This window comes from Lotus japonicus, chromosome 6 (assembly GCF_012489685.1).
Source record: "Lotus japonicus ecotype B-129 chromosome 6, LjGifu_v1.2".
Lineage (NCBI taxonomy): Eukaryota > Viridiplantae > Streptophyta > Magnoliopsida > Fabales > Fabaceae > Lotus > Lotus japonicus.
In genome coordinates, this window is record NC_080046.1 from 19007553 (window position 1) to 19026676 (window position 19124).

General features: G+C 39.1%; 3 protein-coding genes across 3 annotated transcripts; 1 reads left to right on the plus strand and 2 right to left on the minus strand.

Moving 5' to 3' along the window:
- Window positions 1–3591: 3591 nt before the first annotated feature.
- On the minus strand, window positions 3592–4824 carry LOC130725045 (uncharacterized). Its single transcript, XM_057576307.1, has one exon. It carries the CDS (start codon window positions 4822–4824, stop codon window positions 3592–3594), a length of 1233 nt encoding a protein of 410 aa, XP_057432290.1.
- Window positions 4825–8016: 3192 nt separating this feature from the next.
- LOC130723802 (uncharacterized) lies at window positions 8017–11769 on the plus strand. Its single transcript, XM_057574939.1, has 2 exons — window positions 8017–11089; window positions 11574–11769. The coding sequence occupies exon 1, from the start codon at window positions 8041–8043 to the stop codon at window positions 9025–9027; it is 987 nt and encodes a 328-aa protein (XP_057430922.1). The 5' UTR covers window positions 8017–8040; the 3' UTR covers window positions 9028–11089; window positions 11574–11769.
- A 4954-nt stretch (window positions 11770–16723) lies between these two features.
- Window positions 16724–18813, minus strand: LOC130723598 (basic blue protein-like). Its single transcript, XM_057574701.1, has 2 exons — window positions 18463–18813; window positions 16724–17335 (listed from the first exon to the last, which is right to left on the minus strand). The coding sequence occupies exons 1-2, from the start codon at window positions 18653–18655 to the stop codon at window positions 17136–17138; spliced, it is 393 nt and encodes a 130-aa protein (XP_057430684.1). The 5' UTR covers window positions 18656–18813; the 3' UTR covers window positions 16724–17135.
- Window positions 18814–19124: the final 311 nt, after the last annotated feature.

The following is a 19124-nucleotide window of genomic DNA, read 5'->3' on the forward strand; positions in this document are numbered from 1 at the left end:
ACAACATGGTGGCAGGGTTTGTTATGGTAATAATATGGGCAATTAGTACAGTTGGAGAACAGAAATTTGGGATTGCAATTTTGGCGGTCACAGGGATCTTATATTTCGTTGGGTGTATGTACCTGGCTACGGTTTGGCAACTAGCTAATGTTGTGAGTGTGTTAGAAGACTCTTGTGGATTCAAGGCAATGAAGAAGAGCAATGAATTGATAAAGGGGAAGAAGGGTTTGTCCATGATCATCCTTTTTATGCTCAGTGTTTCTTTCTTTTTGGCACAGTTTTTGCTCTCCATGGTGTTTGTGAACAGTGGGAAGCTGTTCCAGCTTAGCTTGGTGTGGAGAATATATATCTTCTAGTGTTCTTTGTGTCTTAATGTTGTGTCATTTGTTGCTGAAGGAAATCAATTCCGTGACTATTATTGATGAATAAACCTCTATTTATACAAATACAAAGTTGACTAATAATAAAGGCTAAATCCTAATTACATGCATAATTACAGAATAATAAATATAAGAATATTATATTCTATCACACCCCCGCAGTCGAAGCGGGAGGTTCACCGACGCTGAGACTGGAACGAAAATCATCAAAAAGGACCCGAGGAAGGCCCTTAGTAAAAATGTCTGCAATCTGATGACGGGAAGGAACATGAAGGATGCGAGCCTGGCCACGCGCGACCTTTTCCCGAACAAAGTGGATATCCATCTCTATATGTTTGGTACGCTGATGGTGCACTGGATTTCCAGAGAGGTAGATGGCACTAACATTGTCACAGTGGACCAATGTTGCCTGAGAAAGAGGAAAATGAAGCTCTAGAAGTAAATTGCGGATCCAACAGGACTCGGAGACAACATTAGCAACACCCCTGTATTCAGCTTCAGCACTAGAGCGAGAGAGGGTGGGTTGCCGCTTAGACGACCAAGAAATAAGATTGTCACCGAGGAAAACACAGTAGCCAGAAGTAGAGCGTCTGGTGTCAGGACATCCCCCCCAGTCAGCATCCGTATAAGAAACAAGTTTCGCAATAGGGGAGGGATACAAGTGAAGACCATAAGTCAGAGCGCCACGAACATAGCGTAAGACACGCTTGAGAGCAAGCATATGCTCGGTGTGGGGAGCATGCATGTGCAAGCACACCTGCTGAACAGCATAGGAAATGTCAGGACGAGTGAAGGTGAGGTACTGTAAGGCACCAGCAAGACTCCGATACAAAGTGGCATCCTCACAAGGAGTCCCAGAAGAAGAACAGAGCTTCTGCTTGGTGTCAACCGGAGTAGCAGAAGGGTTGCACGACGCCATGCCGGCGCGGGCAATGATCTCACTAGCATAAGTGCTCTGACTGAGGAAAAGGCCACCGGTATGCGGAGTGACAGCGATGCCAAGGAAATAACTCAGAGGACCCAGATCCTTCACAGCAAATTCTGATGCAAGAAGTGCCATAAAAGATTTGCGGAGATCATGAGAAGAAGAAACGAGGATGATGTCATCAACATATAGCAGAATATAGGCAATGTCAGTACCCCGCCGGAAGATAAAAAGGGAATGATCTGAACAGCTGTGTTGGAAGCCAATAGAGGAAACATAGTCAGCAAACCGCTGATACCAAGCACGAGGCGCCTGTTTCAGACCATAAAGAGACTTTTTCAGACGACAGACATAGTCCGGGTGCTGAGAGTCGCGGAAACCCAATGGCTGATGCATGTAGACAGTCTCATGGAGATCACCATGCAGAAAGGCATTCTGGACATCCAACTGATGAATGGGCCAGGATTTGGAGAGAGCAATGCTGAGAACTGTCCGTATGGTAGCCGGTTTTACCACAGGGCTGAAAGTCTCGTCACAATCCACACCTGCAATCTGAGACCTGCCATCACCTACAAGACGAGCCTTATAACGCTCAAACAAACCATTAGACTGCTTTTTATGGCGAAAAATCCACATACAGCGAATAACATTGACATCATCACAAGGACGGGGAACCAACTCCCACGTATTATTTCTAATAAGTGCATTAAATTCAGACTGCATAGCGGACTTCCAATTGGGATCGGATAAGGCTTGTTTTGGGTTACGAGGCAAGGGTGAGATGGACGGGTCATCAATAGAGACCGAAAGGCTAAAAGGCTTTTTAGGTTTGGAGATGCCGTGCATGCTACGGGTAGTCATGGTCCGTACGGGTGGTGCAGGTGGGACCGGAGGCAAAGGCAAAGGCGAGGGAGAAGCAGGAGAGGAGACGGGAGCTGATAATGAAGGCGAAGAGGCCGTGAGCCTCGACGGCGGGACCGGAGGGTCAGGTGGTCGGGAGGACACAGTTTGCCAATGGTGAATCAAATAAGGAGGGAGGTCCTCGGTGAAGCACTCATAAGAAGGGGCAGGATTCAAGGACAGGTCGGCAAAGGGGAATCGGGTTTCATCAAAAATGACATGCCGCGATATTATAACTTTTCTGTTTGACAAATCATAACATTTATAACCTCTGTGATTCATCGGATACCCCAGAAAAACACACGGAGTCGATCGTGGTTGTAATTTGTTAATTGTAGCGGAAGGAAAGAGAGGAAAACACAGACAACCAAAGACACGTAAGTGTGAGTATGAAGGGTCACGATGATACAACAACTGAGTAGGAGAATCATTCTGAAGAGTCTTGCGGGGCAGAATGTTCAGAAGGTACGTTGCCATTTGAAGGGCATGATGCCAAAAAGAAGGAGGAACAGACGAATGCGCTAGAAGAGTGCGGATCATATTGTTAATGGTGCAGATTTTGCGTTCTGCTTTGCCGTTTTGAGAAGAAGTGTGAGGGCAAGAGAAGCGAAAAATAAGACCATTAGCATTACAATACCGGTGGAAAGAGGCATTGTCATATTCACGTCCATTATCACATTGGAGACATTTGATATTTGCGGAAAATTGAGTTTTAATAAGTGTAGCAAGAGAAGTAAATATTTCATAAACTTGAGATTTCGTACCAATTGGAAACGTCCATAGAAAATCAGTGTGATCATCCAAAAACAAAACGTAATAACGATGACCAGCAGTGCTTAAAATAGGAGACGTCCATAAGTCACTATGCAAAATATCAAATGGCCTCAAAGTAATAGTTTCAGAGGAACTAAAAGGCAACCGAACATGTTTGCCTAAAACACAAGAATCACAAACAGAACTAGAACTTGAAGGTTCGCAAAAAATAAGTTTATTATTCCTAAGGTGACTTAAAGCTGAGGAAGCAGGATGACCAAGGCGATTGTGCCAGACACCAGAAGCAAGACCAGCAAAAGGAGAGGAACGGGTGACTGGGTAGAGGTCGCCAGGGCTGTTACATCTCAGGAGAGGCATCCCCGTCTGGAAGTCCGACACCGAGAATCCAAAAGGATCAAAAGAAACAGAAACATTATTGTCAGTAGTGAGTTGTCGCACAGAAATTAAGTTTTTAATAATTCGCGGAGTGTGCAAGACATGATTGAGTGCTAAAGGTTTGTATGGGGTAGGAATAGAAGTGTGTCCCGAACCCCGAATTGGAATGCCCTGACCACTACCAACGATCAGTTTCTGATTTAAATTACTTAAATTAGAATAAGACGTAAGAGTACCTTAAGATGCCGTAGTATGGGATGAGGCGCCGGTGTCCATGTACCATGTGGTGTCTGGAGGAGTCAAAGACATGGTATGCATGGCAGCAGCGATATCAGTGGGTGCTGGAGAAGCGGTAGCGGTGTAGGCCTGAGGACGCGGACCTAGAACGCTGGGTTGCTGCGGAGGACCCATGGGACGCGACCACTGAGATGTCGGGTAAGGACAGGGAGGCATGCCCCAAGGGGAAGGGGCCCAACCAGGGGGAGGAGCCCAACCCCAGGGATTCCAGGATGCCTGCGGAGGTGGGCGCCATGGTGGAGGAGATGCAGCAGAGGAACCAGAAGAGCCAGAAGATCCATGATGACGAGAGCCACCTTTCTTCTTAGGTTTACCAGAACTACCCTGATAATTGCGATTGTGCCCTGACCCATAACGATGGTTGGAGTGTCCCTGATCGCTACGGTAGGTGGGGCGCTGCTGAGAAGAGTCAACGGAGGCCTGTGGACGGGAAGCAGAGGTATGCAAAACAGTCTGAGAGGCATGGCCGGACATCTTGGCGAGACCCGATTCCTCTAGAATCAGCATGGAGCGGACCTTGAGGAAAGGGGGCAAGGGCTCGCTCTGACGGATCAGGGTAGCAACACCACGAAAAGGCTCAGTGAGACCAGATACCAACTGGAGAACAAGACGATGGTCACTGACTGGGGCACCAACATTCCGCAACTGATCAGAGATTTGTTTCAGACGCTGGCAGTAGGCCGAAACACTAGGAAAATCCTCCATGCGAGTGGAGATGAAATCCTGGTCGAGAGCGACGGCACGAGAATTTTGATTGTCCTCAAACATAGAAGCTATACGGTTCCAAGTAGCCATAGCAGTAGAACCTTTCTCCATAACAGTGGCGAGAAGGTCAAAGGATATGGTGGAATAAATCCACTGTTTGACAGTAGAGTCAAGAGTGGCCCACCGGGCATAGGAAGCATCGGTGCGCGCAGGAGGCTCCATGCCAGCTTGAGGAATGATGTGGTGGAGCACCTGAGTGGCGTGAGCATGAGTTTCAAACAATTCAGCCCACATAGCATAATGATCCTTGTCTATCTCGAGTTTGAAAGGAATGTTGTTTTTGATATTGGTGACAGCAAGGGCCGGATGAAAATCCGACTTAGCAGACGCCGGCGGAACTGGTGGAGTGACCATAGTGGTGGCGGTGTCACTGGTGGGGGCGCCGTTGGTAGAGCCTGAATCTGCCATGGAAAACAATTAAAAAGAAAATAGAATGAATTAAGGAACTTTTTTTTTTTTTTTTTTTTTTTAAGAAAGGGAGAGCCGCTGCTGGTTGAACCGGGCGGCTGCTTTGTTGAACCGGTCTGATCTGGGTTGGTCGAACCGGTTGTGGGTTGGACCAAACCTAGAAACCAAACGGGTTGGTTTGAAGACCCAAAGGAGGATGGGTCGGGTCTGCCTTCTGCAGACGGATCCGCTGCAGATGGTGGTCGTGGGCGGCACGACGGGAGCGTGAGCGGCGCAAGGAGGCGGCGCGAGGAGGCGGCGCGGCCACTGAGGAGGACCGGCGGCGAGAAAGAGCAGGAAAGGAGCACTGCGGGGTCTTGCAAGAGAAGACGCACGCGACCGGTGCTGGTGCAGAACTGATCGGTGACGCGCAGAGGGGGGCATGCGACGTGCGGGCGGCGCGGCTGAAGGCGCCTGTGTTGGGTCTGGCGGCGGCTGGTGGCGCGAGGGAAGGAAGCGTTGCCGGCGGCGGGCTCAAGAGCCAAACAGAGAGGGGCGGAAAAAAAATAAGGGAATAATAATTAAAAGAAAAGTTAGGTCAGAAAAGGGATCTGAACCTGCTCTGATACCATGAAGGAAATCAATTCCGTGACTATTATTGATGAATAAACCTCTATTTATACAAATACAAAGTTGACTAATAATAAAGGCTAAATCCTAATTACATGCATAATTACAGAATAATAAATATAAGAATATTATATTCTATCAGTTGCTTTTGATGCTTGTGATTCAAACTGTGCTCTATTTTGTTTGCAAGTCCTACCACCATGAGATTATTGACCTGCCTGCCTTACCAGAACAATTGGAAGTGGATCAAGGAGTTTATGAGCCACTCAAGGCTAAAGATGTTCAGCAGGAATCTCATGTGTGATAGCTAGGTGAAATACTAGTTTGTAAGCAGTTATTGCCCTCATGCATGTACAATATATACTAGTTTGTAATTCGAATAAGGGGCTGGCTGAATTTCCTGTTTATTGAAGTGTCAAACTATGAAGTCTAATAGTGGCTTTTCTGCATAACAAGTAATGAATTTCAATGTCCTTTCTTTATGTTTTATGTATTTATACTTTCGTCCTTGAAGAACTATGTACATATATTCCATCACTTTTTCTTTCTTTTGAATCATTTAATTTGTTTTATGAAGTACTGATCATTTGATTAGTGTTCTTCACCTTGAAGTCATTTTTATTACAACTTAGTTCATTGTTCCTCATAGCTAGCTTACTGATGCTGGTGGAGAACTTCTCTTAAATGCTACTCTGTATAGAAACCTTATTGGCTGACTCATGTAACTTACTATCTCTCGACCAAATATTAAATTTTCAGTGCATAAATTAAGCGACATGTTTGTTAGAATTTCAAACTTATAGAAAATGTTTTTAGAAATAAACACTTTGCTTGAAAAGTGTGGCATTCATGGTTAGAACTGTGTAGTTCCAATGTTATGGATACAAGGCTAGTACATTGGTGGAGAGCTGATTAGTGTTTCTCCACATACTACAATCTCAAGTGATGCCTATTTATAGGCTTTAGTTCACCTGACCGTAAATGTCGGTTCTTGATTGTTTAATATTGAGACTATTCTAGACATGCTTCTAGAATTTACATGATAGAGTTTAATCCTATGGTTAGAATTGTGCAGAAGATTTTATAAGAATGTTCCAGAAATTTGTGTCAACTTTAACAATGTTAAAATAGTCAAATCATACATTTACAAACATATATAAGAACAATTAAAATGATACATAAGACACTTTGTTCATTAGGTAAAAGATTGGAAACTTGAAATATGAGCAAATAAGTCATGATCTTCAAATAAAAGTAAAAATCTAACTATTTTATAATTTTTCAATATCTGACTTTCAATTCATAATTTTGTAACTCACTCAGAATAATTTATATAACATAAAAACTCAAAATTAATCAAGGTTCGTAGACAATTTTAGAAATATTGTCGCAGCCACTCTTTTGTAAGAGGAAGAGGGACATAAACCGAGAGGAATGTGTAAAGAATAAAAATAGTATTATAAAGACTACCATGCTTGCTGCTGCCATTTCTTGTTTCGTGACCTCCATATTCAATATTGTTCCCAACAATCAGTGTTGTATTGTGACAATCAAAGTTCTTTACACATTGCTCAGTATCCTATTTTCCATGAGGGAACAAAGCACCTTGATATAAATTTTCATGTTGTTCGTGGGAAACTTCAAGCTGGTCTTATGCGATTGCTGCACAATTTCTACAATTGATCAAGTTGCTGATGTGTTTACTAAGGCACATCAGCTTCCTCAGCTTTTTACTTCGTTTGTTCCAAGTTGGAGTGAATGTCTTTCACCCTCCAACCAACATGTAATCAGCTAGCAGAGTGAAGCTCAAATATGAGCACATGTGATCAGTTAGAAGAAGTTAGTTGCTGTTAGTTTGTAGTTATAACTTCCCTTTCTGTTTAGAATTAGTTCGGAAGTCATGACTCATGATCCTATGTGGGGATCTTAGTTTGTATCAGTGTATTTTCTATTCATTCATTCATTGTACAATTTCAGTCAATGTTTAACCATTTTCTTCTGTTGATTTCTAATTTGACCTGTTACCAATATCATCGACTACATCAAGGAAAAGACCTCAGCATATGAACAAAGAGATACTATTATGCTGAAAAAATTGGCTTTTTCTTTGTTACTTAGTTGTATTTGTCTGCATGCAATTGGCTTTTTCTTTCTGGTACATATTAGTATTTCTCGGCATGCAATTTTGTTTCTATAAGCGACTCAAAACTTCTCATCAAATATACCAAATTAGATGTCTCAGAGGAGAATTTCCGTGTGTTTTTCAAGTGTATTGACTGGATAATAGAGATAAAATGAAAAAAAAAGGATAAAGACAACAAAAATATTTATCATATCACAAAACGTGTAGATCAATTGACATGAGGTTGTTATAATTTAAGCAGAAATCTACTGTTTGAGTTTCCGTGAATGCAACTGCATTAAATGTTAGAAGGGAGAGTTTTTTTGTCCATAATGGTTTTATCCGACTCGAACATGATTAAACCTCCAGCTAAAAAAATAAAAACTTCACTTATCATGCAGTAAAATGGTATATATAGTCACCTTTCTCCTTGTAATCACTCGTCCTAACTAACCCAAAACCTTGCCTAAAAACAGAACAGAACCATGGAGAAAAATCAAGAAAAAATGCAATATCTTGGGCTCTTTGGCATTTACAAAGAATCATACATGGTCATGCTTTCATGGTGGAAGATCTTTAGCACGATCACCTTAATTTTCATCCTCCCTCTCCACCTCATCGTCCTCTTTCAGATAGAAGTATCGCAAGTCATCTTGGGGGACGTTTTAAACTACTCCAAAACCCTGGTTTTAACACCCCAACAAAAAAATCCCATTGAAACAATCTCCTTAGAATTGCTCTTTGTCATTCTCATCAAGCTCGTTAACTTCGATTTCATCGTCCTTTTCCCCCTCCTCTCCATCTCCGTGGTGGTTTACACCGTCGCTTCCATCTACACCGGCCGAGAGGTGACCTTCAAAAAGGTCACCAGCGTCGTGCCAAAGGTTTTCAAGAGGCTTATGATCACCTTGTTGTGCACCTTCGCGGCGTTTTTTATTTACAACATCGTGGTAGGGATAGTTTTTATAGTCATGTGGGCAATTACAATTAGAATTAGAGAAAAATATTTTGGGATTGCAACTTTTGCAGTCACAGGGATTTTATATATCGTTGGGGTTCTGTACTTGACCATAGTTTGGCAACTAGCTAATGTTGTGAGTGTGTTAGAAGACTCCTGTGGACTCATAGCAATGAAGAAGAGCAATGAGTTGATAAAGGGGAAGAAGGGTTTGTCCATGATGGCCACTTTTATGTTTACTGTTTCCTTCTCTTTGGTACAGATGCTCTCCATGGTGTTTGTGAACGGTTGGAAGTTGTTTCAGCTGGCCTTTGTGTGGAGAATAGCTTCTGGTGTTCTTTGTGTCTTGGTGTTGTCTCATTTGATCCTTTTGATGCTTGTTATTCAAACTGTGCTCTATTATGTTTGCAAGTCCTACCATCATGAGATTATTGACATGTCTACCTTACCAGAACACTTGGAAGTGGATTGTGCCAACCCATACTCACATGCATGTCTACTACAAAGTGTCTAGCTTCGATCATCTTCCAATCTTAGGCTTTTGTGCCAACCCATACTCGCAAGTCTACTACAATCTTAAGCTTCTGTGTATTTCTTGAAGGTGCTTTGATCTCGTGGAACGGTGGAAGTCTAAGAAACAACAAACAATGACCCAGTTTTAAGGGAAGGCTGAATATAGGGCATTAGAATGTGCTTCTTCAGAGTTTCTATGGCTTAAGCATTTGTTTCGGGTCCTTAAAATACCAATTGATTCAGTGCTAAATTCTGATAATCTTTCAGCTATTGCACTTGCAACAAATATATCTTCTCAAAATCGCTCTAGATTTGTTGACATCGATGTGTTCATGTTATCAGAGAACATGTTACTTCTGGATTTTTGAAATTAAATCATGTTCCTTCCCACTATCACCTGGCTGATTGTCTCACCTACAATGCCACTTCCTGCTCCTCGATCTAAAGATCATATGTTCAAGTTGGGGCTCTCTAGCGTGTGGTGGATGTAAAGTGTAAACGTTGCTACTATGCTGCATTAACTATGAGACATAGCTAACACGCTGCTAATGGGCAGCTAACTTTCTGGCAACTATTTTAAAATTAGGAGACCTATCTCAACCCAAAAGCTAGCTAGCTCAAGAGTTGATGGTTGCTTTACTCTTTATAAACACTTATTGACCATATCTCTAGCTAATGTGAGACTCTAACACACACCCTCACACTCAGGGTTGAACATCTGGAGCGTGTAATAAACATCAACTGGTGGCCCTAATATGTGAAGTCTCCACAACAAATAATGTAGGAGAGAAACTCTCATACCATATTAGAAATTGTGAGACCTATATTCAACCACAAAAGCTAGCTCAAGAGTTGAAGATTATTCTACCCTTCATAAGCAGTTGTTTGGTCATATCTATAGTCAATATATCTACTAACTTAAAAAGCAATTTGGTCATATCTATAGTCAATATATCTACTAACTTAAAAAGCAAGGTGCAATTTCACTGTTCATAGTGCACCATTTTTTTTTTTCCAGTTGTTAGATAGTTGGGCCTATTTCTTATTTGGGCTTCTTTGGTTGAATGATAGGTTTCTTCTTCCATAGAGTTAGCAGAACTCAATCTCTCCCTTTCTCCCGTGTACGCTCCGCGATTTCCGGCTGCCACCGCCGTCGAATCTGCAAATCCGTCCATTCACATCTCTTGGCACTGGATTTCCGCATAAAGTTGCATGCTATAACCCTCGAAATTTCATCTACCACTCAGTCCTTTCCTTTGCATTCCAGGATAAAGCCATAAAGGTGCACCTACAACTACAAGCTTCAACATAGCCATCAATCTGGTTTTTGTGCTCTAGGATCTATACTCTAAATCTATAAGCCAGCTATTAATTTTGCTTTCCAGTCTGTTTGAGCTACTTCCTATCTCAGAAATCCAGCTACTCAAGGTGCTTTCCAGGTTGTTTAATTTGATAGCTTCAAAATCTTGCTGGATTCCACCTTAGTTGAAGGTAGAGGCTTATAAATATACCTTTGTTGGTCACGAAACGAAAGAGTAATGCGTTGTTAAATAGTCATGAGACACGATGGGTTCTGCTCCGTCATGGCCTGGGGCGTTTCAGCGGCGCAAACAAGGAGGAGCAAACGGCGGCCATCGCGATTTAAGAGAGCGGCGCAACAGGACTGGTGCTGCTGACTTCGGGGAAACGACAGCAGCGACACCAAAGCCAGCGGGAGCAGCGTTCGACTTCGACACTCTTCCTCCTCAACTATTCCGGTGACACCCCCTCCTCAGCCATTGAGCAATCGGCGAGAGTCAACCTCTCTTGTCTTCTCCAGCCCTCGGAGGAAGAGATTCAGACAAAATGGGCAACATAGTAAATCTAGATGATAGTGTTTTCGATGTGGATGGATGATAACACATCTATTGATCAGCTCTCTAGATATTTGAATCTCAACGTTGATGTAGGGAGTTGGAACCAAGTTTTCCCCTCAAGTTTATTGAAAGTCTGTCCCGATGTGTGTGGATTCAAATAGACAGAGCATAGAGATGTAGTCATGCATATGTAGTTTGCAATTCAAGGTAATTCTTTTTTAACTCATCTTATGAACAATTGGTGTATAATACTGGTGGTTTAGTGTTATTTATGATGTTCCTTACTAATGGTATCAACATCCTTATATGTCTATACTGGGAAAGAGTAAGCACCACAAAATTATTAGAAACTTGATGATATTAGATGTATATTATAGTAGATTAATGAAATTGGTAACACTATTCTATAACAAACAAGCAGACTAAGAGTAGAGAAGTTGTTCTGTCACCCATTCAAGCAAGCTAAGCTTTCTGAGCTGAGCTTTTATGGAAGAAATTATACACTGGTATAGAAATTTTCTCAAAAGGTGTAATAGCACTCTTGGTTTTCTGAAATACATTATAATGCTATGTCTTATTCAATGATTTTTCCTCTTAGTCTCATTACAGATGCTAGCCAAAGAAAAGCGCTTAATGTATCAACATCCTTTTCTGTAGTTTGACATGATTCTTTTTTTCTGAATCTTCACAGGTTATGGAGAAGGGCCTTATTTTCATTTAAGGTTTTGAACCAACATTGGACACAAAGTTGTTGTGCTGTAATACCTTATAGACCTGTCTCAATCTACCACTCACAGTGTATGCTGCTATGGAGCAGTTTGTTTAGGGGTTATCACTGCCGATTGGTTCTCTCTCTCCATGTTGGCTCATGAGAGAAGTCTCGAAAGGTAGAAGTCATCTCAAAGACAACTTTGTTTTCTTGGTCTTTTCTCTCCAAAATTATTTGAGTTTATCTTCTTCAATTGTCCTTCGCTTGCTGAAAATTGAAAATAATCTTTTGGGGAAAATCAGGGCTTCCATCTACAAGAGTTCATCTAAGCATATTTTTTGCTACCGGTTTTATCATATTACTTTCTCCTCTGGTGAGATTGGCACTGATGAGCAAAACTTATCATACCTTTCTCAGGTGGGTATCATGTCATGTGTTTTGTATCTCAAGGTGTTCATCAAGAACCCATCACGAGAATGATTTTATGAAGTTATACAACAAGTTAGATTCATCATTGACTATACAACCCAAAGTTTTCAGGATATTTAGTTGCATGAGAAATTTTAGAAACTATACAAGTTTGAATAAGCTGCACTTATTGTATATAAACTGAAGACCCTGTTGTGCATGCTTGAGATTAAGTGGTCAGCAATTCAGCTGGAAGAATGGCGGATAAATGAAGCAGTTTTGGTTTATTGGAGGGACCAATGCCCACTTAGCTATTGTGCCCCAAGTCCTGCTGAAAGTCATAGCAGGCATTAAGATCTCCTTGCCGATGATGTAAAGCTGTTAATTCAGTATCCTATAATGCTTCAGACACCTAATTTATTTATCTCCAGCATTTTCATGAGAAAACCTTTTCTTATGGAATTTAGTTTAACTTCTGAAGTAGTAAGCTTATTTTTCTCACTCATGAAGTCATATATGTCTTTGTTAAATTCATACTGATGGAGTCATCAGTATTTGTTGATAGTATTTGTTAGGGGTTTATCTTTTCTACTTTTTTCTCATAGGACAATCTCTTCCTGTTGTCTATATGATGCACATATAAAGGCTTAAAAGTTAGTGTAAAATTTTTTTTATAAGCCAATGAAGTAGAAGAAATCAAGACAAACTCCCCAAATCAAGGGGGTACTCCACCCATAGTACAAGAAATCAATGGAGAAGCCAAACCAACACACAGACAGCACCTAGAACACAGTCTAAATTAAAACAGCACAAATGCTATTAGTAAGGTAAAAAATTCCTACTGATAGCTGTAATGAAAAAAACAAGACAAATTGTGATGGTTATGTTAGTAGATTATCAATTGTTTTCATTGTATACGTTGTCATCTAATGTAGTGGGCTGCGTTTGGTTGCTTTGTGCTGCTATCCATAATGAATTAATATGGTTTCCCATATTCATAATGTGATTTGTTTAGTATTAAACAATTGGCATGCCTTGCAGCTTAAACATGACAGCTTGTGCATTTTTTAAGGCTGATATTTAAATGAATCATACTTTTCTTTTTCCCTTTCACAGAAGAAAGGACACAACCACAAGTCACTAAAAGTTGTGAAGGTTCTGCGGCAAAAACCTTTCCTTTGTACTGTAGGCCAGTTACAAGGGGCATGAACAAAAACACTGTCTCCAGTATCTTAAGGCCTATGTAAGATAAGAGCACACCATGTTAATTCCCAATTAGTTTTCTGAAACTCTGGGCGGCCCAATATTTTTCGTTGAATGAGGAAATTTAATTTTGTTGTTGCTCCGTTGACAACAGTAAAAAGATGGGCGCTATGTTAGGGCAAGTCTATGATCTTTGTTTTACTTTTCCCATAGACGTGAATTTGTCATAATAAAATTAATTTTCTTATTCTCTCCCTTTTAGACATTGTTTTCTTTTTTGCTTTCTATTAATTTTCTTTTCTTGATCTAATCTAAACCTCATATTTTTGTGACTTGAATTCAAAATCTGTAGATACAGTGTCAATGTTTTATTGTTTTTACCATTTATAATTTTCTTTCTTTCTAATTTTACTGTTACTCACAATTTAAACTAACCTACTCAATTTACATTAAGTAGTACTAGAAAAAGAGCATGTTTGTTGCAGTACAGTCTTTGTTTGTTTCTTAAAAAAATTAAATTTTGCAATATCTGTAATGATTTAGAAGATGGAAACAACTATGCATATGACCATTAGAAACCAGTAATCACAGGGATGTGAATTTGACCCATGAACTTGCTTGAGGTGTGAAGAAACGAGTTAATTACAGGGATGTAAATTTGACCAATGAACTTCCTTGACGTGTGAATTATCTTTAGCCTAGGAAAGAATCACAATTCATAAATCTATTGATTGCGTTATGCATGTCAATGTAGCAGATATGATTGCTTGGCTGGCAATCATAGCTGCAAGTGTGGCTATCAAAAGCATTGACCAAAAGAGATTGCCAGTCTCACAAAAAGAACAGATTGAAGGAACTGAACTTATTATTAAATAAAAAATATTTGACATTTACAATTTTAAAGAATTATTAATGATGTTTTATGTTATCAATAATATATTAATAAGTAACTATGATATGTTAGAAATCAGATACTTTATATTGGGGAGTTGTGTTGCTAATATTTAAATTTTAAATTATGAATTTATGATTAAAAAATAGGATGATCATCAAATACATTTTAATAGGTTCCAAAATGATAGCTCAAGTGGTAAAAGGGACATATGAGTTGGGTGAGGGAGGTATATGGATCAATTATTGAATGGTGTAATTTATCTTTCCAGTGTAAAAAAATAATACATTTCAATCGCAATCATTATTTGATCTAATGGGCATGTTTTGTTGTTTGACTATCCTCATAAAAGAAAATCTCTCTTATAACATATATAAATACTAAAATGATTGTTCTACACTTAAATTAGTGTTAAAAAGCTTGAATCAACTGACACGAGTAGATGTCTCGCATTTAAGTTACTGTTAATACACCCACATTTAATAATTGGTTGTGATAACTTTACCGTCCATAATAACCATATACATCTGTTAATTGAATAATTAATCATAACAAATAATAATTATAGAATTGTTACTCTGTGCATTGCATACTCCGTGCATCGCACGCAGGGGCGGATTCACCACCTGGCTTGCCTGGGCCCTTGCCCAGGCTCAAAGGAAATAATTTTTTTTTTTCTTTGGACCAGATAAGCATTTGGGTCCAAAAAAAGAAGAGAGAAAGGGCAAAATTGGGTGAAGGTGAAGCAGGGTGATTGGGTGAAGGAGGATGAGGGTGAGTGAACTGTGAAGAGGGTTGTATGTGGGTGAGGGTGAGTGAAGCAGGGGTAGCGGCCTGTGGGTGGTTTCTTCAAAATCGATTTTCTCTCCCAAAATCGGATCTGACCGAAGCTGGAAATCTTAGCTTCTGCATTCTTGTTCTTTCACTCTCTGCAACTCTCATCCACTTTTGTTCTCTGCATGCACAATACTTTAGGTAGAAATTCCAGCATCAAGAAAGCTAATTGTCGTTGTTTGTTGCAGAAAGAAAAAAAAAGAGAGAAGGAGGTGAATTGTGGGTGTTTTTTTTTTATAGGGAATTGTGCTTTGTTGAAAAAGACAGATGTGGAGTATGGAAGGATTTTTTTTGGGTAAGCCAATAATATTATATATATAATGCACAAGAAGTGCTAAAAAGAACAGATACTGATTCAGGTTCAAAGGAGAAGAAAAGAGAAAAAACAGAATTGAGAAAACAGTGGAAAAAACAGGAACAACGAACACAGGGGAAGGACAGAGGTGGTTAGACAGCTTTGCAATGAATAAAAAGATAAGATACTTGTGGCTGGGATTGTTGGAGCTTAGTGGAGGGGTACAACTGTCATCATGTTTATTTTTCATTGTGTTTGTTTTTCTTTGTGTTTGTTTACAATATTTTTTTTTAAAACTCAAAATAAACCAACAAATGTTTATTTACAATACATTTCAAAAAAAACGTTTATTTACAATATTTAATAATTATATAATTTGTTTATTTCTCATTAAAAATAATTTCTCCAAAACATGTATATTAATTATAATATTTGTATCAATTTTCGTCGTATGACACACTCAAAATCAATTCTAATATCCAAACAAAATTCTCTTACAAGAATCTCGTTTCTCACAATGTATCTAAGCATAAATTAAATCACTTAAACTCACGTCTCACGTTTACCAGATTCAATTCTGGTCAGATCTAATCATGCTAACGTTAATCCAAACACACACTCAATTCTTTAGCCGCACACATACGCGTTTGGCCTGAAGCCCTGAACCCACTTTCTCCTCCTTCCTTCGCCCGTTCGCCGGCCGCCGCTTGCTGATTGGTCGCCACCCGCAGCCACCATCCATTGCGGTTAAAAATATTGCCTAGGCTTCACAAAATTTATGGTTCCGCCACTGATCGCACGGGTACAATCCTAGCTAGTATAAATATAGGACTTTAAAACTTTCAAATTTTCAAACCTTATTTCACGTAATAAAATGTTTAAGTAACAAGCGGTGTACTGGTACTGTGGTACACCATCACAAAGCCATCCAATTAAGTTCGGTATATTTGACATATACCTTACAACTAAAGGGGGAGTATAGACATTAGATGTGGCTATTTAGTTAGGAAAGTATATGTCATATCTAATGTGTGGTTTGATGAGTGCACTGTTAGGAAAGTGGGAGAAGGGGGGATGAGGTGCAATTTTGGATGGATAACTGGTTAGGTGCTGGAGATTTGGTAGCAAGATTTCACAGATTATTTAACCTTTCTTTCTTTATTTAACCTTTCTTTATTTCACAGTCATTCCTTTTATGAGTGGATGAGTCACCCTTTTGACCCTTCTATTTATTTAGAGAACCTGTAACTTGATTTGTTTCGAGTTGGAAACCTTGTTAACCAACATGTAACTTGCTGTGTAAATGGGTTGGTACCCCTTTTTTTTTTTGATAAGCGGGTTGGTACCGCTTTACCACACAATGCATTTGTTTCTTGGCTGGTGATATAAAAAAAGGACATGATTTGTTGAGTTTCAAAGTAAACAGAGAAAACAATTTGGAATTTTTATTTTAGTATATTGCAAATAAAATCTAAACCTATAAAATATTTCACCATCAGATAAATACAATACAACCTTTTATTATTTATACAGATATAGTGGAGCAATCTAGAAAGTTACATATATTTAGATCAACCAACAATACTTTAGCAACAATCACCTTGACACCGACACACAGAGACAATTGGCACGTTCAGTAATTACACAGTATGCAGATCCCAAGTCCGTGACTGAAGGACCATCCTAATAACAAATCTATTATAATCCAACCACACATGCACACATATCAAACACACAAGTTCTCTAGAAAGCCAACTCACTAATCACTCCCACTAGCTTTACAAAACCAACATTACATGATTAATATCACTGATCCATACAATAATTTAAGCACATATACATAATCAAACACTTGTATGCATATACTAATATATATAACTTTTGTCACTACTTGAACGGTACTTTTGCATGATCACAGTGCATTGATGGCAACCTTCATCCCAGATTGGCAGTGACCAGGACAGTTGCATATGAAGTAGTTCTGCCCTCTTCCTAGCCTGATTTGGTCCTTTCCTGAACTCAGCACTTTAGCACCCGCCGGCGTTGTACAGCTTTTGTAACCGCTTTGGTCCACCGCAACCACGTTGTGTGTTGTTGAGTCATAGTTGAAGACTGGAACAAATTTAACATATGCTTATTTACAGTGACAACTTTCTTATAATAAACAACTTTCTCCGTTCTAAAACCGTTTTTTGGTTATACATACAATTTAAGAGCTTATTAGAGCATCTCTTAGTTCTTATTTCTTAGTTTTTAGCACTATTCATGTGGTCCCGTATTGCCACATGTGTTTATGTAACTCTCAAGCTCCAACCATGATTTCTTAGTTCTTAGTTCTTACCACTATTCATTTGGTCTCACCAATCAAATTATTTATACTTTTTATTTTCATAAAGTAATAAAACAAAACTCATAAAGTAATAAAGTAATTTGGATGATAGAGAAATAATTAATATTTTAAGCTAAGAACTCAAAAAACAAAACTCCTTATATAAAAACTGAGTTCTTATTTTTAAGAACTAAGGAGTCCATGTCAGCACCTTCAATGGTAAAGTTCTTAATTCTTAGTTCTTAACTCCAAAATATGGACTAAGAACCTTGCATTGGAGATGCCCTTAGTATGTGTTTGGGTTAACAGGTTAATTAAGCACTTATGTCTATATACGCTTATTACATAAGCACTTATTCATAATCTAATTTCAGAAAATTATTGAAATAAACTAAAATAAATTATGTATAACGATAAGCTCTTATTCATCTGAATAACTTATGAAAATAAGTTTAAAACATCTTATTGGCATAAGCTATATACACATAAGTTTCACAAACACTTGCTTAAGTGCTTTTGTTATAAGATAAGCTCAAATAAGATAAGAGGTAGTAAGTGAAAGATAGAATATTAAATTTTTTTATAGGTAAATATTAGTTTTTAGTAATGTTAACATCATGCCCCAAAAATCACATTTTTTTTATAAATTGATCCAAACACAAACACTTTAATTTCATTTCTTTTATTAGAATTATAAAATTAATTATGACACAGCTAATTTTATAATTCTGACACAGCTGTAATAAAAAAAAATTATGACACAACTGATTTAGTATATGTTTGTCAACCATTATACAATTGAATTACAATTGAAATAACACTTTGACTTCCATGGATGAAGAAAAATATGGTTTAGAAGTTTAAAGTGCTTCTATGCTTTGTGCATAAAAATATGGGGTTAGAAACTTACTCAGCACATCGCCAGCTCTGAACTTTTTCCCATTAGGCCAAGTATCAGTGTTGAAGCTCCATCCGGCTGGTCCTCCAACGGTGTAAGTTGCTGCATTAGCATGTTCCACCTGCAGAGCCAACAGGCATAGTAGTGAAATCCCTACTGTAACAACCACCGTAGGTAAAGATGCACTGCCTCTTCCCTCAGTCATTCTCTCAGATCTCAGTTATGTGGACCTTAGCAATAAATAACAACTAGCTAACTAGCAAGTTAAGGGAAAAGGGTGGTCGTGTGTGTTTAATTTGTAGTGTTGAGGGGGCTTATCCCTTTATATAATGGAAATAATTATGTTTAACTGTGGAGGTCGAAAGCAAGTTTAACATGTAGTTGTACAAGGACACAGACAGGGAGAGATTAGTGGCTTTTCATCAATTATTAAGGTCAGTCAATAGTTAGTTAAAAAAATCTGGAAGAAGAAAGAGACTGGTGCTTTCAGAAGGAGAAAGGGGGAAGGTAAGTCAAATTACTAGTGTATCCAAACTTTTCAGTATTTTAAGAAAATAAAAGGTAAATTAGTTTTTGTCAAAAAAATGGTGTTAATTGGAAAAAGATTTTTTCACACCTCTCCACATCCACCTCCACCTCCACCTATAGAGAAGAAGAAAGAGAAGTAAGATGAG

Excerpts from the sequence above, each read along its gene's own strand:
- LOC130725045 (XM_057576307.1), bottom strand. The coding sequence starts at position 4,824 with ATGGCAGATTCAGGCTCTACCAACGGCGCCCCCACCAGTGACACCGCC.
- LOC130723802 (XM_057574939.1), top strand. The coding sequence starts at position 8,041 with ATGGAGAAAAATCAAGAAAAAATGCAATATCTTGGGCTCTTTGGCATT.
- LOC130723598 (XM_057574701.1), bottom strand. The coding sequence starts at position 18,655 with ATGACTGAGGGAAGAGGCAGTGCATCTTTACCTACGGTGGTTGTTACA. Across the intron at positions 17,336-18,462 it reads CAGAGCTGGCGATGTGCTGA|TCTTCAACTATGACTCAACA; the intron begins GTAAGTTTCTAA and ends AATTTGTTCCAG.